This window comes from Ciconia boyciana, chromosome 8, assembly GCF_034638445.1.
Source record: "Ciconia boyciana chromosome 8, ASM3463844v1, whole genome shotgun sequence".
In the NCBI taxonomy this organism is placed as follows: domain Eukaryota; kingdom Metazoa; phylum Chordata; class Aves; order Ciconiiformes; family Ciconiidae; genus Ciconia; species Ciconia boyciana.
In genome coordinates, this window is record NC_132941.1 from 46579797 (window position 1) to 46605928 (window position 26132).

A 26132-nucleotide genomic window follows, 5' to 3' on the forward strand; every position below is an offset into this window, starting at 1 on the left:
CTATAGGTCCTATTTGTATAGTATAAACATCCTTTCTTTTTCAAGTTTGCTAGGTAGCTACTTTCCTTTGCTTTTGTTTTCCCATATTTGGTTGGTGAGACAAAGCATTTTTAACAGTCTTAATCTTTTGTATTTGATTAAGTGCAGTTATAAGAAACAGAAAAAATACTCTTGACTAAAATGAACTGATTTTTCACTTACAGGCATGAGAGAGGCCAAGAAAGATTCAGGTTGCAACTATTTTTACTATTATGACATTTTCCATCCTTTCGGTTTGGAAGGAGCTGAATCGGACTCTTCCTCACACTGCTCAGAGCAGATTTATATCAGTGAGGTCTGATTTACAGGACTCCTCCCACAGGCACTTCTTTTCTACCCATGCAGTCGTACTGAGTCCAGTGGATTTTTGCCTGACTTATTACCATGTGAGGGAGTGCTGCACCAAGCTGTGTGACTCCTGCAGTTAGCCTCTATTTGCATTGATGCAGCTGATAGCAGGATTTGACTTGAATCATCCCGCTGTTGCTGTGGCACATGCATTGTAACTAAAGTCAATGCTGCATCATTTTCTCTTTAGAAATGCATGCTGTGTATGCACCTCTTAGCTCACTTCTTGTGTCTGTAACTGTCTCCTCTTCTGAATAACTCTATTCACGAGCATCGTTATGTTGCTGTGCATCTGCCACGAGAAGACTGCAGGTCCAGCATGACATAACTGGGGCATGTGTCCAAACCCCAACTCTGAAGCCCTTCCCGCTGTTATCCATTCAGGGGAACGCCAGCACGCTCAGATCGAACTCAGGACGCTCAGCATGGGCAGGCGTAACCTATGCTGGACAGGCAAATAGGCGAGCACAGATGCCTATTGTGCTGGTTGTGGACTGCCTGGGCTGCGTCCTTGATCAAGAATTAGTGGAGCTAACAGTGTCCTTTGCCTTTTGACTGAATGCCTCCAAAATGCTCCTCTTTCATCTAGTTTTCCTTCACTGATTATTTACAAGCAGTGCTGTGCAGCCTGGCCCAAATTCAGGAGCTGCTGATGCTGCAAGCGGTGCTGGTAAGGCTGGTTGTAGGAATGGGCAAAACCAGCATCTCCTTGGGGTGGCAAAATGGTTGCAGCAGCCTCAATTGTCTGTACAGAGTCAGGCTGACTGCTGCAGTTGTGGGGTGGGAGAGTTAGGCATTACGGGGCACTGATCGCTGCTGCCACGGCAGACCCGTGCAGCGGTGGCAGTTACTACGTGTGCCCAAACCTCTCAGTGGCAGCAGAAGCAGCAGCTCTGGGGGCCCCTGTCCCCAGCTGTCTGTCTCAGTGCTGCCCATCCTTTTCCCATACCCAGGGAGCCAAGGCACACACCAAAAGGTTTCGGGAATTCATAATCTATTCACCACCCCGGCACATTTGCCTGGTTAAGATTACTAACCTTAATTCTCCAGGCCTTTCTCCTCTACTGCTTGTAACTTACCATGTTTTGTTTATTTTAATTTTTATTTCCCATAGTGTACTGAAAGGATGTGAAAGAAACATTTGTTCACACAAATAAGGGAAGGTAATAGCTTCCCTCCCTGACCACATGCTCTCTTCTGTTCCAAGTCTTAATTAAAATGGTACTAAAGGAAGAAAATCAATTAACAGATACCTTACAAGATGGTTTATTCACTTAAACATGTACACACACACACACAATTACTTACAAGTATCACATTACAGCTTTAGCTTATCTGTTAGCAAATGCTGCTAATGAACTGCAGTATTACTGAACTGGGTAACAGACACCTAGGAATCCAGGGAAATTATTCCAATGTATCAATTTTCTCTGAAAATAAACCTTGCATTTTGTTGTTCAAAATGTGTAGAAAAATTACCATCCAGTTTCCTTTGCACATTTGGAAAATTACCTGCTTTGCTAAGGTCAGAACAAAAACATATTCAAATGCTTTCAGTTACAGTTACAAGTAGTACAGTAGCTTATTCTTCATAGAAACAAAATTCTGATATCTCTGCTCTCATGCTCTGACAGTGTGTTGACTCTAAGTCCCTGACCCAGCACATCAGCTCTGTCTTTAATGTGTGGGGTTAATTGCAGCTCTTCACGATCTGAAAGTTGATTATTGGATGGGAGGCCTTGGTTTCCATTATTTTTTTGAGTGGTATTTCTTAATAATACACAGAATTTCTAGGTTGGACTTCAGTCTAACATTCGCCTTTTTTTTTTTAAGTTGGATAACTTGTGTTACATTACAGTAGTGAAGACCTGGAAAGAGCTTTATTTATTATGATCTGCCACATGGCATAACTGAAAGCAGACACTGGTTTAAAAGTTAACTTTAGGAATGTACGTTAAATGAGAGATTTAAAAAATCCATATGTCTATAGACATTGGCCTGCGCTAAAAGTTTACGAAGATCCAATCTATTTACAGTTTGTGGTCTTTGGATCCGGATAGTGGTTATTTGTAAGTTGCCATAAGATAGTGTAGCATCCTGCTTGGAGTCATCCTGTAATGCTACGACATAACAGCTATGCCTGTGAAATATAGCGACATTACTTAATGTTGGGCATGCCATCTACCTGAGGCTCTCAAGCCTTTGAGTCCTGCTGGGTTTCTGGAAAGGAGCTGTAGAAATAGCAGAGGATGCCCAACATGGCATTGCTGCTAGCCAAGTGCTGCCAGAGCTCCCACAGATGACATTTGCTGCCCTGTCTTCACAAGCTGAAAGGAAAGCCTGGCTTGAAATACAAAAATCTTCCTGCTTTTCTTGAACCTTGTAATGACAATATCTGTTATAAATAAAGCATTCTTGAAAGAAGTGGATTTAAACAAACAGAATAGAATCCATAGCATTATTTTCTCAACTAAGACCAAAGTCACAGGATCACAGCTTATGTTTACAAAATAACTTAGGTTTAAACCAATTTAAAATTATTTAAACTATTCTAAATGTTCTGAGACAAAGCTCTATTTTTTCTTGTTGTCACTCCCACTGTAAGAAGCTTGTAATTGGAGCCAGGCAAAGCAATTTTTATGAAATCAAATTCAACAGAATATATAGACTAGAACAAGAATGAAGGGGCTGGGAGACTGAAATTATTCACAAATTCTGACTGAACTTAGTGCATTGTTTTATACTAAAAAAATAGGGATGGGTGAATTTTGGAAATGTCAGATTAGCTTGTTTATAGAATGTTGATGTGAAATGTTTTGTTTCAGATGTCCAGAAACTTTTTTTTTTAGTATACAAAACTGTTTTTATTTCAATGTTCTAAAAATGAAACATTAAAAACATTATTTCAAAAAGGAATTTTTAATTTTAAATGACCGTAATACATTTAAAATGTCTGAAATTAGCATTACCACCAACAGTTAAACAAAACCCGTCAGTCCTAAAGCTAAAAAAAAATACAACTTTAGTGTATCTAGTGTATCTTAGAAATGTATTTCCTTGAAAAACTTGAGAAGCCTTGTTTTATTTCAAACTCAAAATAATGATTTTTAAAGTTACTTCAGTCATTATTTACCTAACTTGAAATATGGGTGTGACCATGAATTCTGCTGCTGAAATGTATTGCTATCTTTTTGATTACCCTGTATTTAATTGGTTTTAGAAATCAATCATATACTTATCACAGACTAAACAGGATCTATTAATGAGCAGAGATCATGTATTTTATTTTCCTCATACGTTTCCTTCGTATACATGCTGTTGCGGATTGCAGGCTTTTTGTGTGCAGGTGATTGAAGTTAGCATGCACTATAAGCTCTTCCTGTAATCAATCAATCAGTCTTTCAATTAAAGAACAAAGAAAGGAATTGGCATTGGTGGGATTCCTGCCTGCGCACAAGAGCCTTCTATTGATCCTCAGACCGGGTAACTGTTGATTGTAAAAGGATTATTGATCATTTGTACTTTGTTTTCCTAGTGCATTGATGTCCTCTCTGAAAAGAAAGAAACATCAGAGGTTAACAGTAACTTTCTGGCTTTGGTTTTACCTGGGATGATCCATAGCATCATTGTAAAAGCTGAGCTGGGAGATACCCAGATAAAAATTACAGGAATTCTAGAAAATTATTAATGGAGCTGCTGGAATTACATTCACGAAGTTCCTCCCACTTAACTTTTATTTTCCTAGATGTTTATTCGTATCTTTAGAGGTATCTGTTTTTCCTAAGTGAATTAACAGAGCAAATGTTAATTCAAGAACTGTTCCTCGTGTTGCAGACTCTGGATTATCATCATTTGGGCCGCTTCCTCGTATTGCCTCGCCACATGAATGGGGAGCAGCTGAGCAGCTCCTGGATCCAGATTGCGGCTGCGTCTTTCCAAGAGCTTCCTACTTGGAGTACCTGCTAATGTGGGGGCAGCTGCACTGCAGCTGCGCAGGGCAGGCAGCCTTGCAGTACGCCTGGGCCTTACGTCAAGTATTCCAGGTATACAACTGGGAAGCTGGAGGACAAGGCAGTTAAATTACTTGCCTTAGGCCATGCAGAGCATCTGTCAGATCTGGGCTGTCAGTAGGAACTCAGGGTAACCCCACAGCCTTTATTGCTGTGCGACCTTTCCCTTTACCTGGGTGGATATGCCTTTACAACTTCTGTGTGTCTGCCTAGTACTGTCACTTCACCTCCCTGCTCCACCAGACTCCCCCTTCCCCCAGAACATACCTGTTTTGGCTTGATCCCATATTTGACCTGCAAAGTACAGAGAATGAGATATTAATTGTGGCTTTCAGAGCAGTAATCAAAGATGAGTATTCAAAGAAGCAACACATTAGGAGTTGGGGAAATGCAGGAACATTTCTTCCTTTCTCTTTTCTTCACTGCTCTTAATTTTTTATTCCGTTTTACTCCATCTAGTGTCAGTGCTTGGGAATAAGACCTTCCCTTGCCTTGCAGCCCTCAACTTGTTTATATTAGATCTCATGACTCCACTGGGAGATGATATTCATCGTAGTCCCTTTCCTTCAATACTACTTAAGCATTTTCTGGTGACTTTGCTAAAGAAAGAATTCACAGGAGATTTGACAGGCAGGGACGTGCTTCTTGTAATTTGCCTCAGTCTTTTTCCTTCTCTGAGAGCAACTTTGTCACACATGTCTTTTAGAAAGCTGTACTGAAATTTTCTGTTCATGTGAAATTCACTGCACTAACTGTTAGTGTTTGTAAGAAGGAGTTAAGACCTGATTCTCATCTTTCTAGTTTGAACTGGGCATACAGTCCACGGGAGACCATATAGTGAGGCATCTACAGGCTGGAATCAGAGGGATTTTTTTTCTGCTCTGCTCCATTTCCTCCCTTCTTTCTTTCTCCAGTTTGGGACTGGGGTGAGGCAGCATAGCTCTATAAGGCAGCAGCATCTTGTCCTGCAGTGCTTTCACAGCTGAGTTCCCCTACTGCCTGCTTTGCCCAGCCCTTGGGGAGCTTCCAGGGCATCCAGAGAAGGTGTCTGCTGAAGTGCAAGGAGGGAAACTCGCCAGCACCTAGCCAGTACCTGCCTGCTTGCCTGCAGCCTGGTGACCACACTGGAGGTACCTGGGGGTTGTCTCAGCCCTCCTTTGCCTGCATCACTCTGGCACTTTGTACACATGAGGAATTTCTTTTAGTGACACAGCTCTGATGTTACACAGGATGTCACAGTTATGCAGCAGTATTTTTCAGCTTGTTCCAAGCAGCTTGTGGAAGCTCTTTCCCAGAAAGGAGAGGCATCTCAAAAACATAATCAGGGGACCTGATATGGGCTGCGCTTATGAACTTGTCAAAATTTCTTCACACAAAATAACACAGATTTAAGCATGTGAACTAAGTTACACAAATTCCTGCCTGTCTGAAACTGTAGCCATTAAAAAACCCAACAATTTTCCCCTCTTCTTCTGACTATGACAACAGATTAATGCAGAACAAGGCCAGTGCAAGGTGATTTGAGCTAACTGGGGTGAATCAGCAATGGATTAGGTTCAGAGATGCTCACTTGATCCCTTCCCCTGCCTGTGTCGGAGGAGAAGAAAGTAGCAGGGAACTGCTGGGAAGGGCATTGTCTTTCAGCACCGTTCCTAAGTGATTGCTTACCTGTGGCCTAATCCTAAGTAACTCAATTCTCTGCATACAAAAAGAGTAAAGCAGAGACTGGCTGGGAGGCCCATGCTCTTCTCCACGTAGCCCAATGTAATCAGTTAGTCACCTAAAGAGAGTGGCTTTCTTGCTGATGCTCTCAGGCAGCCTTCCCACTGTTGACAATGCCAGTTGCTGCAGGAAAGGATGGTTCAGCCTTCCCCAGCACCTCGGCTGTAATATTTCACTACTTCCCTTGTGCCAGATGTCTTTGAACAGCCTGATCTCTCTGAAAATTACTTTTGTGTTATACTGCATAGATTTTTGGCAGGGCCAGTTCCCTGAGGCAGTGGAGATGCGTGACTGCCTGACCAGAACATGCGGCTGTGCTGGAAGCTCACTCAAAGGAACCAGTTCACAAACACTTTTAAAACAGCATTTCCACCTAAAGGGGCAGTTATTCTTCAGCACTTGCATTTCAGTGTCTATGTAGTAAATCAGATTTGGGAGTGGTCCAGGTGTTGTTTTTAATGCACAAAAAATAACCTAGTTACTTTTCAGCCAGTGGTTTTCTGTCTTTTTCCATTTAGAAGTCCGTACAAATTTTCCATTTAAGCTGTGGGCCTCTGTGAAGTGTCTTTAAACCCAATTTAAACCCATATGGAAAGCCTTTAGGCCCATAAACTTCTGTGAACCGTGAGAAATAATCCATGGATCCCCAAGCATTTGCAGCCTACCAGGCAGAAGTCAGCATCACTTTGTGCGATACTTGCTCATTTCTTTCAGCTTGCTATTTGTTCTCTGACACCAGGCTGTAAAGTGCACATGCAATACGGAGGTGGGTGGTTATAAGCAACAACCAGAAGAAAAACAAACTTAGCTTTGCTGATACCTAGTACAGGTCCTTCAAGGCAGAACTCTTGGAGAGTAAGAGATCAGGGAACTGAAATAAAATGATCTGACAGACTATATGCATGATCTTAAAAAAGGATCTATAAATAATCTTATTTTCTCAGGAGTCACTGAAAAAGGGCTCCTAGGAGTCCATGTGAAATTAATGACTCCTTTTTCATATGTTTAGTGTGAAATTGTCCAGAAATTCAGTGGGACACAGGAAATTCTGTCAGTTGGAATATGCAGGAGCTCTGATTTGATGCTGTTCGTTTCTGGCTAAGACCTGTGGCACTCTGAGTCTCTTGCGTCAGGAGGCCTTGTTTTGTTTTGTTTTGTTTTTAAGCTGTCCTTTAGCTATGATAGCTGCTTTCATTCCTAGCTAATCCCATGCTGTCACCCTCGGCAACATAAAACTACTCAGTCTGGATGGCAGATGGGCACTGCCTGGGAGCAGGAGGCTCTCTGCTTGGTGGCATCTAATATTTGAGTTACCCTGGGTGTCTGTTGACAGGAGTGAAGAGGGTACTCTTCCAGAAACATTTCTGATTTTTTTATCCAGACTCGCAGCAGCTCCAGGGAAAGGTCGTTACTCATTTATTGCTGGAATCAGTGGCACCAGCAAGTTTGCCAGCAGAGACCACGATGGCTGTGGAAGGAATTGCCTCCGACAGGTGTCTGAGTATTACCAGGAAAGCATTCTCCTGACTCAGCACGTTTGGGACCAACTCTTACAATCAAATGATTTAGAGCTATTCAAGACTAGCCTCAAACAGTTATGCAGAGGGGTAGGAAGGAGTAAGGATTCCTCTCTGTTTGGCAGCTGTGAAAAGGTCAACCGCAAATGCAGCCCCCAGATCTGAAGGGAGCACAGGCATCCTGGGCCAGATGCTCTCCCAGGGAATGTGGAGAGTGGCCAGGGAGGAGCAAAAAATAGCCAAAGTGTGACTCTGCCCGTCAGGCTGGTAGCTGGCATCATTGAAGTATGCTGTATCCTGGAAAGGGGTTTAATGAATTAATCTCACCCTAACAGTCTGGGCTATACGTGTTTATATATATATAAAACTGTGTCTGTGTGCATATGTGTCTGTATATGAAGTATTCCCTCCATTAAGGAATGGTGCTAAGAGGAACTGAGAGCCTGAAAGTGCCTACAGAGTGTCTTTGTGCTGTTTTTTAAAGCCTGGTGTCCCCAGCACAGTGCAAAGCTTAGTGTCCTTGGTTTTGAAGTGTATGATATAAAGATTAATTTCATTTTATGGAAAGGGTAACCTGAGCCAAAGTAACTTGTCCAAGGTTGTTCAGAAGAACAAGTTCAGCTAGACAGGACAGTGACGGAACCAAGTAGAAAAGCCAGTTTATTGCTCTAGTCACTGGTGACCATTGCCTCAACACAGAATGGGTATTTACATTTTGTTTCTGCAAGTGTATATGTGCAAGGAGTTGAGACAACCATTTCTGCTGATTTCATTTGCTCATTTTTTAACATTTACAAAAACACACATGGAGTTGTTTAGGCCATCTCTGTTCATACTTACGTTTATTTGCAATAGCATGCATTATTATGGCACTTGTGCAGCTTTTAAATATTTTTCATTAAACTCCCTTCCAAGGATGCATACCAAGAAAACCTAAGGCAGTGAATACAGCCTTCAGTCTATCAGCTACCAACTAATCCCTACAGTGCTGAGCAAGGAATCGGACCCGTTCTGGTGTATCAGCAGGGCCAGACTCATCTTGCACAGGTGGTGTCTGCTCCTTAGTGAAGTGCAAATGCACTTCTGCCTAAGAGGACTGTAGCTCTCCAAGTTGTCTTCCACTCCCACTCACCTGATAGTTGTTCACTACTGATATTTGGTCATGGTGGCAATGTGAAGGGAGGCTCTGTAGTCAAAGCAGAGCACAGAAGAATCATTTTTTATTGATTTTGCAAGGCTTGTTTAGAGCATGGAGGAGGCTAAGTGTCTTTGCTGGCTCTGTTTTTCCTTATTTGTAAACCTCTAACAACTTATGAAAACTTTATGTTGACCTGATGATTGGGCTGTTTGTACAATATATTAGTTGGCAGGATGAAAGACCTTGTGAAAGAGCTGCTTGGGAAAAAAAAAAGAGTGGCAAGTGAAAGAACAGCTTAGGATGTAGCTGAGGGATGTTAAGAGAAAACTTTCAAGTCTTTGACCCCAGAGGTGTCAAAGATTCTGCTGAATCTACATGACTGATTTTCTCCAGATCCAAGAAGATGGCACTGACCATCATAGTTTAAGAGGAATATTCCTGGGAGAGGAAAAGAAAAAAGACTCTTGTTTTAGGAGAACAAAGACAGATGCAGGAAACTCAGTGGCTCTAAGGATTACTGAAGAAATCCAGGAAGTTGTCTGGATTACTGGGGATTTAGAGAGAACAGGGGTGCACATAGGGTACAGCTAATTTTTTCCCTTTGATACTTCACTTCTGTTGTTGCAAGATGCTTTATGACCATGCATGAGAAGGCTACTTTGAATGGGTCGCTGCTCCTGTAAGGAGGAACTGTAGCACTGAAATTCATTTTTGCCTCCTCCACAAGTCCAGAAGATACTTGGGGCACATGGGAATGGAACTGTGGAAGATGAAGACTCAAGGCCAAAGGGTGCACTCAGCCCAAAGCAAGGACCAGAATGCAGTCAGTCTGTCCAAGAGCAGTGGTCTGCAAGGTATGGGGGGAGCTGTGGCATACTTTGTATTGTATGAGCACTGCCATTTCTAGTCCTCCACATGGGAAGAAAAACAGACACCTGCAGGCTACAGACGAGGGGTGAAGAAAGCCCAGTGGGCACTGGGAAAGATAACCAGGATGGAGATGGGACAATATATGGACTAGAAGGCAACAGAGCTCTACCATTTCCATCAGCTACAGCGATGGTCGTAGGCAGGTGAAAGCTGGATAGAGTTTGAAGCTTTTTGGTATGTTCTCCAGTGCTTTTTCTTCTCTGCTTTCCCATATCCCTCTGCTAAACCTTGCACTTTCCAGACCAGACAATGTTTTATTTCTATGGCAGGAATGCCATGGCTGCACACAACAAGGGCAAAACTGAGTTGAGTGGGGAAAGGGAGGTAACTGGTGGGCTGGGGCAGATCCAGTGGGGTGTGTTTTTGTGGGACTATATGAAGTGATTGTCGTGCCAAGGAGGCCCACCCGTGGTGCAGTGTGAGCTGCCTTCTGCCAGGTTTCTTTCTGTCAGCTCTAGTTTCTGACGGCTGAAGCTCTTTTTTTTTTTTTTTTTTAAATGTTGGCTGTTGAAAAGCATCTTGGAGGATTTGGTCTGTTCCAGGCACTGTTCTGCTAATGCAGAAATATGAGACATCTCAGGAAGGACTGCCCATGAGAGACCCATCAAGTGCCACTGGTTTTGAATGGCTTCTGATAACTCTTCCATTTCATAAGTCACAGGATTTTTTTAAATTTCTTTCTTTTTTTTGTTCTTTTTTTCTTCTTTGCAAGGCTAGTGAGTCAGTTGCAGTTTGATTTACAATTTGAGTCAGTTGCAGTTTGAGTGAATGGTAGGCAGAGTCATATATTACATTTACAGAAAAAAGCACTTTTTGAAAATCAAGATTCTTCATTGTTACATGTCCGAAGGCCAGCCTGGGAAGAGACCAAGCAGCTGCGATTCCGCGTGAAAGGCTAAGCCAGCTCACCTTTTCAAACCATTCCATACCAACACTTGCTCTTCTGGTAAGATTGGTAACACTTCAATGCTTTCCTCAGAATACCAGTGACTGTGCTTAACAAATTCCTTTCCTATGCCTGTATTTCTTACTTGCATCCCATGCATTGGAAGAGGTGAATCAGAAAGATAAGAGACAGCTGGAAGCAACTGAGGGAGCATGCTTAAGCAGTAGGAAACTTGGAAGGTGGAGACTGTAGTCTTGCAGGTAAAGATGGAATGCTATAGTGCCCATCTCCTGGGGATATATGACATAGATTTATGCCTGGGAAAACGTGTGCTTCTTCATATCCATCTGCAGTTGCCAATATTTGTTAGTGCTTTGTAGTGACAGACAATTCAGTGGCCACATATTTTGTGTAATGAGTCATTGATTTCATCTCCCTCTGCAAAGGTGTCTGAACAAATCCTATGTTAACTTTTAATGGGGGTCTTAGCAGGAAGGCCACAGCTTAATGACATGTGGAGAATGAACTAGCCTCATTCCAGGTATCTCCAGGCTGAAAAGTGATATACCTTTCTGCTGGGAAAAATGTCCTCTTAAACTCAGGTCAGTGCAAAGAAAACATCTGTCTCCAAGTCTGACATATTTCCATATGAGGGAATTACTTCATTGAAAAGTAAAATTCACAAAAGTTGCTGTAGCATGGCTTAAAACAACCAGTACCAGTCCCTGTTTCCTGCTCTCTTTGTATAAAAATCTTCTGTGGAGAAGACATCTTAGTCACTCTGATTAGGAAATGGATAAAGATAATTCCTTTGCAGATTTATTTTTGGCATCATGCTGTTTCAAGTACTTTTGCCATTGAACTTGCCTATAGTAGAGCAGCAGTATGTGGTTGCGTCTTAAGCAGATATGATTTCAATGGATAGTAGAGTGGGTCAGATAGTATCGCTCCGTGGCTGCAGACTGAATGTATAGTGTTACATGTGAATAGCTGATGCAGTATCTGAGTTGCTGCAATGCATTTCAATGACCAGCGTCCTGCGCAAGCTGTGTTCTAGATCTTGATCCTCTTTCCTTGTGCACCGCTCTTCCAGTGACATGTTCAGACAAGGCCAAAGTCTCTTTTCTTTCAATGTGTATTTACTTATGGATTTTGGTTTGTAAATTTTGGGCCCATTTTCCAAAGGACTCCCACTTGTGGCTTTCTCAAGTACCCTACCATCAAAACTAGGTCTCCAGTTAAGTTTGTTTGTGAGCTCAGGCTCTGGTGATTAGACAGGTTTTGTCTCTCATTTGCAGCTGATGGTGTCAGTGATATGACTCATGCCTACTCAATTGGCTTCCTGTTTGGTCAACGATGCATTCTGCAATTCACAGTACTACAGAGCAGTTTGGACTATTTAGATCGGAAAGAACTGGTCTCCTCTCCAAAACAGGAGACTTTTTTTCTATCTGACTTTAAACCTGTTTGAAGGATATGAAATTGTTAGATCAGCTCCTGTTCACTATCTGTGCCTGTCAGTGCAGCTGGCTACAGACCTGAACATGACGAAATGCTAGGAAAAAGGCTCTTGGCTCAAATGTTTAAGCTGAGACAGTTCTGCTAGTTGGAAGAAACTGCAGCTCAGCATTCAACCTTGCATATGATTGCCCAAACCTAGTCTTTGCCATGCCATCCATTTCTGATGTTTATATTTTCCAAGTGGACAATTTCACCTCCTATGTAATCCATGGCGCTGTTTTTTGGGTTAAACAGTGAGGAGACTGGAGGCTTTCAAGGGTGCGATAACGTTCCAAGCCCTCCTCCATTTGCCTACAGAATGGTCTGATTCTCAAGAGTACCTTGTGTTTCCCAAGCATAGTCTAGCAAAGGAAAGAGAATTTGGTCCCTTAGAAGTCAAGTGGGAAAATACAAGAGAACATCTAGATGCTGCTTTGGGTAGCAAAAGAAAATCACTGATACACTTGGCACTTGGCTGATGCAGCTCCCAAGCTCCTCCTCTCCTCCATCGAACATCAGAATGACTTGTGTATTGCATTTAAAACCTGATCTCCTGCTGAGTGATTTACATGGGGGCCTGTAGAACCCAGTGAGTGGCATGGGGAGTTTCGGTGTGTGCTGTTGCTCAGGATGTGTTGAGGCAACTGATTCCTTTTTGCTATTGCAGCAGGTTTAAAATATGTACTTTTTTCTTTTTAGTAAACATTCTCTGTCTCTCCATCCTTCTCCTTGTCTCTGTATGCCTCTTTCTTTGTCTCCTTCTGTCAAAATAAATCTGACTGCCATGCACTGTAGTTAACTCAAAATATTGCTAGCATTAAATGTACCCAGACATTTTTATTAATACATTAAACTTGCATGAAATTTTTAGGCATTATAATTTACCAAGCTTACACCAAGATGGCATTTGAAACTGACATGAGCTATTAATTAAAAAAGAGGACATTAAATAATTGTCAGTTGACATCTAAATTACTGTTTTGTTAGCTGGCAGAAGCTTGCCTCAAGCCTCTTTCTCTTCTCAAGTGCTAGTAAATATCCCATTGAGTTTAAGGACATCCCATTGTGAATTGATTGTTTAAATCTTAATGTTATATACCTGACTAAATAAAGTGGTAAATGCTGTTAATTATTTCACAATGAGCTGTCAGTGTCACATGAGTGTAAAAATACTTGTTTTAAGTATTAGGGAAAGTATCAAGGAGGACGCATCAGAATGCTTCCCGATTTTAGCGGAAACCTGTTCTTGCAATGTATTGGGTTAGGTTCAGTACCAGCTAATCAGGGTTCTAGCATAAAAGATTGTCTTCATCAAGGCCTTCAACTGGTATGAGCCTGACCAACTCCATCGACTATGATAGTATTGTGCTGGGTGACACCCACTCAGAGTATGTCCCAGCTAGGGAGAGAAATTATTGAGTGGCTTGAGCTGCTTTGTGGGAATAATGATGTGAAATTTAAAACAAGGTTTGGCCGAAGGTGAATTTTGTGAGTGTTCTATCAGTTGGATTAAGGTTTTTTCCCAAACAAACTCTAATAATCATCACTGGTCAAGCAGAAAATGAAATTGTCTGCAGAAGATATGCCAGTTCTCCTCTCTGATCTAAAAGGGGTGGTGTCTTGATTATCACTGAGGGTTTCAGGTTGCCTGTATCCCTGAGGGATTCAGGATGGCTGCATGATCGGTTGGAGTAAATCTAGAACTAAGAGATTTCAGATAGTGGACTTTGCTTTATCAAAGAGTTTTCCAGGACTAGCCACTGGGCTAAAAATGCTGTGAATTAGAATCCCCAGGGAATTGAAACAAGTAGCTAAAATCAGTTTAGACCTAATTATCACATGTCTCTCAGGTGAGCTGAATAAATGGGAAACTATCCCTATGACCTATGGGGAAAAATAAATAAGATAAAAATGAACATACAGCTTGGATTTTCTTGAGGAATCTCCTTGGTATTTTTAATACTATAGCACTTACAGTGCAAGTACTCAGCATGAATAATATTTCAATGCTCTTTTCATAAAATAACCTGGGGGGAGTTGTGGTGGCTTTGTTTTCATGTGGTTTGGGGGATTATTTTTTTTTTTGGTTGCTGTTGTTAAGAGTGGCTACCTCCCATACATCTCCTTTCAGAGATATACAACCTCAACCAGTTAGATGAAGAATGTTGGAATCCCAAACATGGCATATAACCCCATTCTTTGGGTCAAGTTTGGTCCTACAATGAAGAGAGACCAACATGGGTGACAGTCCTATAGAAGGCTACTACATACTTCAGCTATTGTGCTATAAAGGTTCAGTTCCAACCTTTAAGATATTCCCATTAGGTATAGGCCAGTTTAAAATGTCAACACAAACTCTACCATTTGGAAAGTCCCTACCCTGAAGAAGGCTAGGAGGAAGGATGAAAAAGTACATTGAATCCTGTATGCTGTATTTCCTTTTGATTTTCTGCGAGTAGATTGCTTGGGTTGCAGAATGATGGTGCAAAACCAGCTAAGCTAGTTCTGCATCAACTGTCTGAGATGTGGAAAAATAGAGCTCTTTTTATCAAACAAAGCACTATATATACTTCCTTGCTAAAAATTGATGCTATCTCGAGGATATCTGCATTTCACTAATCCTACTAAGGATTAGTTTATAGGGGCATTTTTAAATGTTTGCTGTGGATCTGGTAGTATTTTTACTGTCAGAGGTTTCCTCAAGACCAGTAGAAGGCTATACTGTTTCCTCAGATTAACACCTGCATTATAGAATCCCTTAATGAGCCACCAAGGAGTAATACCTAGATGACCTGAAGTGAATAAGAACAAAGATTTGTTAGTAAATTACTCACTGCCACAGTAGAATTGAAAAGTACAACTGATTAAGAAGCGATGGTGGATTTCTAGTTGTTTTCTACGGAACAAAAAAAAGTCATCCTTAACATATATAGTTTTGCCTCCAGACATTGTGGAATTACAGCTTCTCTCACTGGTCAGTGTTAGTGGCTCTAAGGCAGAGTTTGTGTATGGTGTCACGGTTCCAGCCTTAAGACCAGAATTTTGACATGAAACTGGAAACTTCACTCTACCTTTTAGCAAATGCCTGTAGACTGGGACAAGGAGTCATCAAAAGGGTCGATGTAATGTCATCATTAAAGATGTTAAATTTTGCTGCCATGTGACAAAGTCAGTCACTTCCCCTAGAAAGATCAGAGGATTGTATCATAGATGTTCAAACTGTCTCTGAAGGAAAATAATTACACATAATAAACAGCACGGGGAGGTAGAAAAGTCCAAGGTGGAGCAGTTCATAGATCATACCGTCTGCATTTCATCCAGGCAGTAAATCTACTGCCTTCTGTGTCTCTTCTTGCCTTTGTCCCTCTGCTCCCTTTATTCCTTTTTCTCTTGACTCTGGTCTCTGGCTTTTCTGTTTTGGCTTAGCTCTTTCTCACACCCTTCCCGTTCATTGCTCTGTCTATACTGTCCTTAATACACCAGAAAGTTTACTGGGCATCCTATGTTTGTTCTTCTGGACATATAATAGTCCTAATCTATTTTAGGTTAATACACAGAAATCGTCGGTGTCTTGTAAGGGAATAGTGTGTTACTAGAAAAGAAACATTTTGTGACAGTTAGCCGTCTTAGGTTGGGGAAGTGTCTCCCTGGGGAAATAACAGATGCTTCACAGCTGGGGCCCTTCTCATTTGAACAGGCAAAACATTGAAGTACTTGGTGCAAGGGGTGCTCTTGCTTTGATCTTCAACTGAGTGTTTACATATGCTGTGCTGTATTTATGAGGAAGGACTGTGATGGGGACATCCTTCTATTCAGCTCTCTGAGAGAGGCCAAAAGCCATTTCTTAGGTTATTGAGTACAGCTGTTGCCTTCAGTTCATAAGAATACTGATAAATTAATGTTTGAGGGTTTTTTAGTCACTTATAAAATGTCTCAAAGGGACACAAAAAAGTGTCCACCTCTGTAGATTACCATGAGCCAACAGACAACTTGCAGTCCAGAGTCCCTGCTCCTGTACATCTCTACCCTATTGCCTGTCCTTGGAGGAGATGAGCAGTGGCCATTGCCTAAGGAGTCTAGCACTGCCTCTTCTGCCTGTGAACCCATCAGGTGCTCAAAACCTAAAATGGTCTTCCTGTTTCTGGATAGTGGGGAGGAAGGTGAAGGGCAAAAATGCATCCCTTCCAGCAGGAATGATCACTGCATGAACTTGACCTGTAAGAGCCTGGAGTGAAGGGAGTTCTCAGAACTGAGATCCAGACACAGTAACTGGGAAATTTGTGATGGAGCCACTTACCCTGGTTTACATCTTTTTCTTTTTCCTTTTTTCCTTTTTTATTTTCTTTTTTTTTTTTTAATCTAAAGGACTTGTGAATATATGACAATAGAGTAAAAACTTTGTTTCAGAAAAAATGTGGAAAAGTTCTAGCAATGTCAAAAAACATCCAACTTCAGCACTTTTGAAACAAGGCCTTTGGCTTTCACCCCTTAAAAATGCTTTTTTTAAATGAGTATTATAATACATAGTAGAAACTAAAAAAAAAAAAAGGCTTAATCAAAAGCGTTTGAAGGATTTTCTTTTTAAAAAGAATCTCAGTCTGCTGGGATTTCTTTCCTATTTCTGAAAAGTCAAAATCCCGTTACAAGGAATTTCCTTTTTCCACACAGATCCATTAGATACACTGCGTATCATGGTTCTCTAGGGGCTTACATGTGTGTTATCATTCAAATCGCAGTTGTGGGGAAGCATCATGCATAAAGAGAGAGAGGAGTTAAACATTACAATTTGTGTATCACACCGCCTCAGAAAACGCATGGGGCAATGATTCTTACCTTCTATCCATTTTGCCATCTGACTCTAAAGAGAGAACAGGAGAATGTGGTTAGTTAAGAAACCAGGAACAGAGTGGTGATAGGCCTGCTCAGAAGTTGTGAGGATGCAACCAGGAGAACATAGTTACAGCTGGTAAAGATCCAGCCATCCTTTCTGAGGCAAAACTCTTTGATATTAGTAGCGTCATGCAACCTTCCAGAAGCCCTTCTTGATTATTCCAGATGGAATATCTCATGTCAATCTTCTCAGAGCTGTATCTTTGCTAATATTTTGGTTATTTTGAGTTTGATCGTAGCGCATCCCCAGAGTGTCACGAGAAACAACTTTGAGGGCAGATGCTTGATGAGAATGAGGCAGACGCAGTTTCCCTTTAGGCCTGCTACGTAGTGCCACTAAAGAAAGCATCAGCCATTTGTCTTTCAGGAAGTGGCATTACATGGTCATTGGCATCCTCATGGGGTACCTGGGGAGTCTGCTTGCAAAATTATCCTTTAAAAGACCATTGTTTACTGTAAATAGGATGGAATCAGGTCATAACTGGCAGGCTGAGCTCACCGTAGCAGTACTGGGCCCAGAGAGCTCAGTCTACTTCACTCCAAGCTTAATAGTTAAGACCACTCTGCTCTCCGTTTTACTAAACAAAAGTCTGTGACTGCTGACTTAATAAGATTAGGCAGTTCTGGATGCTGGGAAATTACCTCTCATTTGTCGTGTGAAGGTTAATGCAAAGATCTGGCCACAGAAGCAAATGTTTCTGGATACAGTGGATGGACAAGCAGCTCCTAGTCCTGTGCTGTAGCAACCCTACTGAGTTCTCTCACTGCATTTTCCTTGTTTAATGTCTGGCTCATTTTTGTGGTGGAAACTGGCTACATTTATGATAATTTCTTTGGTTTTAAAAGTGCACTGCGAGAGCTGGCACTTTGCATGCCACCAGAGCTGCAAAGGTGCTTTTAGAAATTCACCATGGAGATGCCATAGAGAGAGCAATGCTTTCAGTCCTCAAACTCATTTATTATAGTCCCTCTTCTTTCAGTAAGGATTATTTCCCCGCATGTTTCATGAGATTGCCTCACTGCTTCCATTTCTGCTATGGTTTCCTTCCGAGCCAAATTTTCATGTGCTACTAAGAGTACAGACCTCTCTTGACCAGCAAGACCTAGGTTGCGAAGATTTGCCCTAGCAAAGTCCCAGGATTCTTTTTTGGAAAAAAAGAAAAAAAAAAAAAGAACAGCTTATACTGATGTTCTGGTCAGCTTGTTAGGACTTCGCATTTCCTCATTTGCCCCTATGTGTTGCTATTGTATTTGCTATGCTTTTTTATATCTAGCTCTTAACTGGAGTTGAGTGTTACTGTGTGCTGTTACCTCATTCCACAGACGACAGCTGTATTTCAGCAGTGGAAGAAATCATCACAATATTTGCTCTACAGTGCTCTGTGAAGCATTTTGGAGTCCTGTCAAGTAAGAGAGGCTCTGTGCAGAGGATGCAGGGCCATGGACCTGCATTGCCTCTGGGGAGGCCCATGGAACAAATTCTGCCTGTCACTAACTTCTGCCTACTGAAATGATGAGCGTTATTCAGTTTAACTTTAAGATTTTGGATTTGAATCCAAAACCATGGGTTGTAAACTGCTGGTCCAAAGTCAAAAGAAGCTGTTGCTATCAGCAGTTATGGTGTTAGATCAAAGAGCTTTTGCCTGCTTCAGATGAAAAACATGCTTTCCTGTGGCAACTTGAAAACCAGTCACAGTGGAAAAGTTATAGAGAGTTTTGCTCTGTACTTTGATGGAAACTGCATATCTTAGAGTCAGACCATCACATTTGAAGGAAAAGTCCAGAATCAGTGAAATAAATCATAATTTTTGGCTAGGAAGTGTGAGCAAGCCTGTTGCCCATTCTGCAAATCCAACAGGCTCTTTAACTTATGTTGAATAGACAGAATTTTGTTTTAAAAATTAATTGTTCTAAAAGATACCCAGGCAGTAACCTGAAGTGAATTCTATTTCTCTTGTAAGGCTAATGAGCAGAATTGGTTATACTGAAATGTGAATCTGCAGTTCTAGGGACTCCAGCACTTCAGACACTTTTAAAATAGTTCTTCAAAGGGAAACCAGAGCTGTAGTACATACACAATTCCTAACACTGAAGCTCAGATCTGCTGTATTAGAACATAAGGAGATCTTGATCTCTGGATAAGAAATCAGGAGTATTTTTTCTTACCTCCAAAGACATTGTCAATCATTTGTTTTTTGATCATGCAGATTATTACAGCTACAAAACTGATTGCTAGAAACACTCCCAGAGTAACTCCTATGATAACATATGTGAAATCTGCAAAAATTGAAAACAAGCCAGTGAGTATACACCATTAAGTAATAAATACGGTCTTTGTGTTTCAGATGTGACACAAAGTTTCCAAAGTTTAAATGCATTTCTAAAAAAAAAAAAAAATAAAATATTTATTCTTCAGAAGGGGCTGATAATGCTGAGCCAGACTAGACAACTGAGAAGAGTCTACTCTTTCAATCCCCTGCACATCATGAAACCACATGAACCTGTGGCTAAGGGAGTCAATGCTGTTTTATGATCATGAACAAGTTTAGCTTTTGGTCCGTGCAGGTCTCAGCTGAGTTTTAGAGCTAGGGCTCTACTTTTCCCTCCAATGTGAAATTCCCCATCCCCACTCCCTTGCCACACTGCATCCTGCCAAACTCTTATTCCTGCTTCCCATAGCTGCACATGCACAGCTTCATCTCCACCTCCCAGTACCCAGCCTCCTGCCCTGCCTGACTGCTCTGCCTCTAGAATTCTTTGCTGGGGGGAAGCAGGAGAATTTTAAAGTATAAACTATGAAAAACATTGTGATTTTTTTTTTTTTTTTTTTTTTTTTTAAATCACGGTGTGTACATAGGGTCCACCTTTATCTGTCAGGCAGGAGGGTGCCTGTGTTCAGGACCTATGTTCCGGGCTCTCTCCTCCCTATGCTCATTATATTTACTAAACAGTCATTTAAAGGCCCCAGTTGCATGGCAGGACTCTGCTGTGCTAAGCAAAGTACAAACACACAACCAGATGATTATCTTCTAGACATAAAAAGCACATAAAGTCTTCTAAGCACATTCATTGTTGTTATATTTGCTTTGCCCCTAACTTCGTGTCTGGAAGTGAAAATCTCACCATGAACTCACCTATTTCCTCCTCTGAGTTTCCAGAAGCATAGACCTTTGCTCTCCAAAAATCTGAAATGGAAATATTTTAGCCTGTTAGGATATCAAGGAGGATGCTCTGTATTCAAGGAGAATGTTGTATCTGGCTATTTCTAAGGGAATAGTTGATCCTGGTAAAGCTTAAGAAAGGATCGAAGGCTTCCCGGAGTAGTGAAGTGTTATCAGTCAAGTTAATGAGGACATCTTAGGAATGTGGCCACCACATGCCAGTTTTAGGACAGAACAGAAAATACAATTTTAAAATTTCATGTTGTCTTAACACTGTTTCTGTTTGAGAGTTTTCTCACTGCAAACCTGAGAGCTGTATGCAGGAGAAGTTGCTATAAATCAAGAAAAAGATTATGGATGCAGTAAAGCTACTAAGACATGCTAACAGGAGAGGATATGGCACACCGCAGCACCCCTCTCCAGAAAACATGAGTCCCAATCCTGCCTGTAGTTCCAGTCTTCAAAATGTGATTTATGGCTGGCAGAGAAGAGTCTTTTCCTCTTGCAAGAAAATGTTATGGTCTGGAAGCAACCTTTTCAGAGAATCCCATGCCAAGTTCCCCGTTCATCAAAAGGACACCCTGCCGGCCCTTCCCGTTTCCATAAAGCCAGTGAGCTGTGCTGCCTGATGCTTGGAGAGTGCAGGCCCTCAGAATGGAGTGGCTTTGAAGAAAACAATTCATTCCCACACACTTTTTGAAGGAAAGAGATTCAAAATTTTCCAAACAAAAAAAAAAAGTCAAGAAAAAGGAGAGAAGTCATATTTAGTTTTAATGTTGCTTGCTTATTATAGGAAATTGCTAAAAATGTACACTCCAATGTTTTTTTCAGTGATGGGCATGCAAGGATATTTCCACCAAAGTCTTTTCAAGTAGCTCCAAATGATGTAATTGGTGTGTAGCTGCATGAGGTGCCTGGAGCATGAGAAGTCTTTAAAGGCAGATATGACTCCTGCATTTTAAAACAGCATGCTATGAAATTTCTGTCTCCTGTACAGGCTTCAGGCAGAACATGCAGTCCTCTCCTACAGCTCTTGCTCTTTGGCAATCCACTGTCTGGGTGACAGTACATATGGGACCTGGTGGGAATAGCTGTTTTACACACAACATCATCTTTTCATAGGCATTCCCCACTGTTGTGAGGGAATATCGTCTGACTGAAACTCAAGTGGGATTTTAAGATCTTAAATGCATCCAGTTTTCCTACTGCTAAGGTGTCCAACATCCTAAGTCCCAGCTTGCCTCTCCTTTCTCTCCTCCACTTCTTGTGGAGAAATAATTCTGTCTTCTTGAGGTTTGGGTAGCTGTGCTTTCATTTCTTGTCCAGTAAAATGAATGCTAGAAATATGATTGCTTTTAAACTTGAAGCATAGTCCTCCCACTCCAAAACCAGACTTTTTGGTACCTTTACAGAAATCCATCTTGAGTCTGCTTTTCAGACTGCTGAAACTCTCTCTTGAGCTGAGTGTGGCCTCTGGGGCTTCCGCGGTTATGTCAGAAAAATCTGATATATTGGGTGGCTCACAACAGATTTGTTTTTATTTCCTGGTCTTAATCACATTTCTAATCCCAAATTTTCATAAATTATGAACCAAGCTTCAAAAATCTGGAGACGAGCTTAAAAAAATCTTGAGTTTTAAAGCAAATGTATTTTGGGAGCTATAATTCTGAGCTGAAAGTCCTTTTTTGCCAAACTTTTCTTCAGAATTAAAATGTCTGGAAACTTATTTTATACAAGCAGAAATGTTTTCTCTCCAAAAACCCCATGACACTCAGAGAAGGGAGTTGGGAGGGGTGGGAAATCCAGTTGCAGATATGATAACAAAAGCTGGCCATTCTGAATGACCAAAATCAAAGTTACAAAGAAAAAGAAATTTAAAAAAAAAAAGTCTAAGACTACACATTGGGTGTAAAAAGCATAGCTCCTGCTTTTCCAGATTAAAACCCAGTCTCTTTGCTCTTGCCTGTGAATTTATTTCATTATAAATTAAAAAAAAAAAAACCTTTCTTCCATCTCCTTAATTATTCTTTGTGCTGATATGAAGAATGTTTTAAATTCAAACATAATAAAAGTGATATTGTATTACTTTTATTATCCTAATGATCATAATACATAGACCTTAATGTATGCTTTCTAATGGAATTAAACCAGTGACAGATTATGTGTTTTATGGCAGAAATAATATTTTACATGGAATATTTTATGTAGGTCAGTTTAATATATTGAGATTAAATTATTAGTTTCTTTTTAAAAAGGGAGGGAGGGAAATCTCTGAAAACTCACAGGGCTAGAGAGAACATTTTCAATTCATACTTTCAATATGGTTTTAATTAAGGTTTAATATCATTTACTGGATGCTGCTTAAATACCGTTTGCTTTTGAGGACTGTGTTAGATAGCCAGCTTCTGTTTGTTTCAGTTTCTCCTTAGGTAGAAAGAAGTGGATTGACCAAGTCAAATACATGTGTGTTGCTGTTTGACCTAGATCCCATCTTTAGTTTAGATCTTTTGGGGATGTGCACAAACCTCCCGGTACAAAGGGGTTAGAAATGATGCCTCAGGTTCTGCCCTAGAAAGCTAGTCCCAGTGCTAGCTTTGTGACCCCTTTTCTCTGTATACTGGATTTAGACTAACTCCCATGCCTTGAACAAACCCTCTGAACTTGGAGAATATTTGCTTCTGTGTGGAAAACCCTCACAGATGAATTTGATATCTATACTTGAGTGACTCACGGGTCATTTTTCACAGGGTCTCAAAGCAACCGATGGTTCTTTCTCACTTCTCCAGCGTGCCTAGCTCAGGCGTAGCGTGCAATTGGCACTATAACAGAGACGTGCCCCTGAGGCTCTGACAGCACCAGGAGGCTGGTGAGAGGCACCGGCTGTGTCTCCAACCAGCGGGGGAACGTTTCTGTGCATGTGTCATTGGTGGAGAGTCCAGAGATGAGACTGCAGACTAGCCAGGTCTTGCATTAGAGGTGGGAGGGGATGGAGAAAGAGTAAGTGAATCTGCTGCGGCAGCCTGCCTGAGGAGCTGGGCTTGGTCCCGTATGCCGGAGCCAGGCGTGCAGCTGAGGAAGCTTTTGCTTCTGGTTGCCCACCACAGTCCTCTGCCAGTGTGGTTTTCTCCCCCAGGGTAGAGCTACTGAGCAGGTGATGGACCCGCAAATAAGTACACTGAGCTGTGAGTGGGCTGGGAGCCCCTGATTTGTGATCTTGGTGTACCCCTGGGCAGGCTTAGCCCTCCTCAGACCTGCTGTGCACAGAGCTGAGCTGTGCAGAAAACAGCTTCTGAGCTGCACCGAGGGACGTCCTGTTCTCCCTGTGCCCTCTGCTACGTAACTGTGCTCGCGCAGTGCCTTGCCCGTAGGTCAGCGCAGTGAGGAAAGTGGTGCAGAGCACAATTTGGGCAGAAGGTCAGGGAACAGGAACAGCTCACTTTCCCCACCTTATGAGATATTGTGAACAACTCCCAGCCATAACCTGCAGTGATAAACAGCAACATGTGCCTTGTCTTTCTCAGTGCACAGCACTTGCCTTAGTCCCTTTGCTTGTTGCCTACTGCTTCCGTGTGACTTTCTTCTCCCTTCCTCTACCATCTCAGGTTTCTCCTCATTGCAACAGATAGTACCTGGTCCTGTGGCATTGCAGCAGCCAGGGGTTCAGTGCCGTTTATCTTTGAGGCAGCAAATGAGAAAGGAAGCAAGCATCTGGGAAACCCAGAGGTAGGGTTGAAAAAAGGGATGGCTCACATGGGTGTCTGAACAACTCCAGAGTCAAATAAGGAATGCCCATGACAACAAAGAGGTTACAGGCAATGATCCTGCTGGAAACCATTCCTGAAAACCATTATTAAAAAAAAGAAAAGTATTTTTGCTGGTATTTAGTGTAGCAAATTCCCAGCTACGTGCAAATTTTGTAAGATAGGCACTGTTGGCATCCGGGCAAATGGGGTCCTTCCTCAGTCCTCAAATTGGAGGCAAATTCCTTTTCTGTAGTAACAGATCAGGGCAGGAGTCACTTCTACATGAAGACAGGAATTTGTTGAGCTCTGGTCCTTGCCAGGCACCCCTCTATCCAAGATCTATGGATTTGCCATTGCCTGCACCTTTCCATGGGAGCATATTAATGCATTTTCTTTGTATCTATTGAGAAATGCCTATTGCTGTAGAACATGTCCTGCTGCTCTTGAGTCTGCATCTCTTTGCTCTAGGCAGATGCTACTGTATTAATGAGACTCATGCCATTTGTTTGGTGAGCAATAACTAGTCAGTAACCAGGGAGCAATTGTTGCTGACTTTCTCTTCACATCTATAAGAACAGTTAGTTATGCATGTCCTGTGTGGTGGACAGTCTCCATTTGTCTGGACTCTTGGAAGTATCTGTAGAAAGTGCAGAGGGCTTGAAAGGCCAACAAAAAAGGATAGTGAGAGTGACAAATTCCTGTGTATACCGTGAGAAGGATGACAAGAGGATAGTGCACTGCTCTAGACCTCTGGATAGCTTTGCTTGCAGAAGCTGAGGCAGGAGCAGATATCCAGTGGATGCAAGCTGGAATAGCTGGTCTGCATGCCTCAGGTGAGGCAAACTGCCCTTGTGGGATTCCCCAGGGGTAGATAATAATTTTCTATGAATTTCTGCATGAAGTAGGGTGGTGTGGGAGGTGTCCATTAGGTAAAGATCAGGCTTTTGCCACCAGAGGGTGCCTACCTAACGTCTCGGAGACCACAGTGACCCATGTAAACTTCTGTCTTTGTAGCTGCTGCCAGCTCCATCCTCCCCATTACTCTACATTAGTCCCAATGTTAAGATGACCCCTGCTGACACTTCCTATCCATGAGCCTCACTTCTTCCCTACACAAAGTGGAGGTGAGTAACTGTGAAGTAAGAGGCAAGTTGTGAGGATGAGAAAGCCCTGCTTTGGGCTGGCAGGAAGCATTAGAAGCAGCCTGAGTCAGGAGCATCAAAGTCCTGTAAGTGAGAGTCACAGAGACCAAAAGTGGCTTGCAGATAGCATGCAGCACGCAGGTCAACTTTTTCCTTATACTCTACTAAAGTACTCCTTTCTATGCAGTGTCAAACAGGATGCTCAGCAGCTCTGCCATCTCATCTGCGAAGATGCAGGTATTTAACTTCATGGTGTCTTCTGGATTGCGCACAGCTGACCCCTTAACACTCAATCTAGGACATGTTAGATAGAAAACTCAGCAAAATACCTGACTGTCTCAACAAATGTTCTTTCTCCAAGGAACAGAGTTCTCAACAAAGTTTTAAACAACATACATACAATTAGACTGGGAAATAAATAACCGCACCAAGCTCAGGGGGAAAAAAAGCTCTCGAAAAGGATGGAAAAGAAATACGATAGATCACTTACCTAAGAGAAGAAGAAATGCCATTAGGACTGATATCCATCTTGTTAGTAAGGTCATTGTGAAGTTTTGACAACAGAGTGGTTTCACCCAAATGTTCTGAATTTAGCTCTTCTGCAGTGGCTTTAAAAAAACAAAAAAGTTAAAGCAGGTCATGTGACTATATTGGGAAACTACAGTCACATCCTGAGTAGTTACATTTGCAAACAGAAGTTCCCTTTTTTGGGTTTAACTTTAACATGTAAATAAAATCCCCACTTGAAAGTGTTCTGTTGAGAAGGTGGACAGCCAAAAGTCACAGCCTAGTTCAGCTGTTTTGCTCTAAGGGACCATTAAATGCTTGCATTTATTTTTCCAAAATTGAAGAAGTCCTATGACAGTGAACTGGTCTCTGCTGAAGTCTTCTAAATCCATGGAGATACAAGTGGGTTTTCTGTCTTAGAAGGAGAACCTTCTAAGGCAATCTCTCTCAGCGTTGCCGGCTTTTTTTTTTTAGCTCAACATGAATGCCACCATAATGTTTTGAGGAGAGGAGCACTTGGCTGAACACTTCTCTTTCATAATCAGCTTTTTCAGGAGCAGTGTGGAAGAAACTCACTACAGCTGCAAAACCATTGCAAG

The 26132-nt window shown here is 41.8% G+C and overlaps 2 protein-coding genes across 5 annotated transcripts in view; one reads left to right on the plus strand and one right to left on the minus strand.

Annotated features, from left to right (window-relative positions):
* Positions 1 to 26132, plus strand: part of C8H10orf71 (chromosome 8 C10orf71 homolog) — a 99930-nt gene that overhangs the window by 18117 nt on the left and 55681 nt on the right. Inside the window, exon 1 of one of the 4 annotated variants that reach the window (XM_072869987.1) lies at positions 10496 to 10650. The exons of the other annotated variants lie outside the window; for them this stretch is intronic. The gene's annotated coding sequence lies outside the window, so the exon portion shown is untranslated. Of the gene's footprint in view, positions 1 to 10495; positions 10651 to 26132 lie in introns of those variants that run through there. 4 annotated transcript variants of the gene reach the window in all.
* TMEM273 (transmembrane protein 273) lies at positions 1696 to 25615 on the minus strand. The gene is made up of 6 exons (XM_072869989.1): positions 25517 to 25615; positions 20115 to 20165; positions 19147 to 19257; positions 16924 to 16948; positions 4665 to 4691; positions 1696 to 3938 (listed from the first exon to the last, which is right to left on the minus strand). The coding sequence occupies exons 1-6, from the start codon at positions 25569 to 25571 to the stop codon at positions 3893 to 3895; spliced, it is 315 nt and encodes a 104-aa protein (XP_072726090.1). The 5' UTR covers positions 25572 to 25615; the 3' UTR covers positions 1696 to 3892.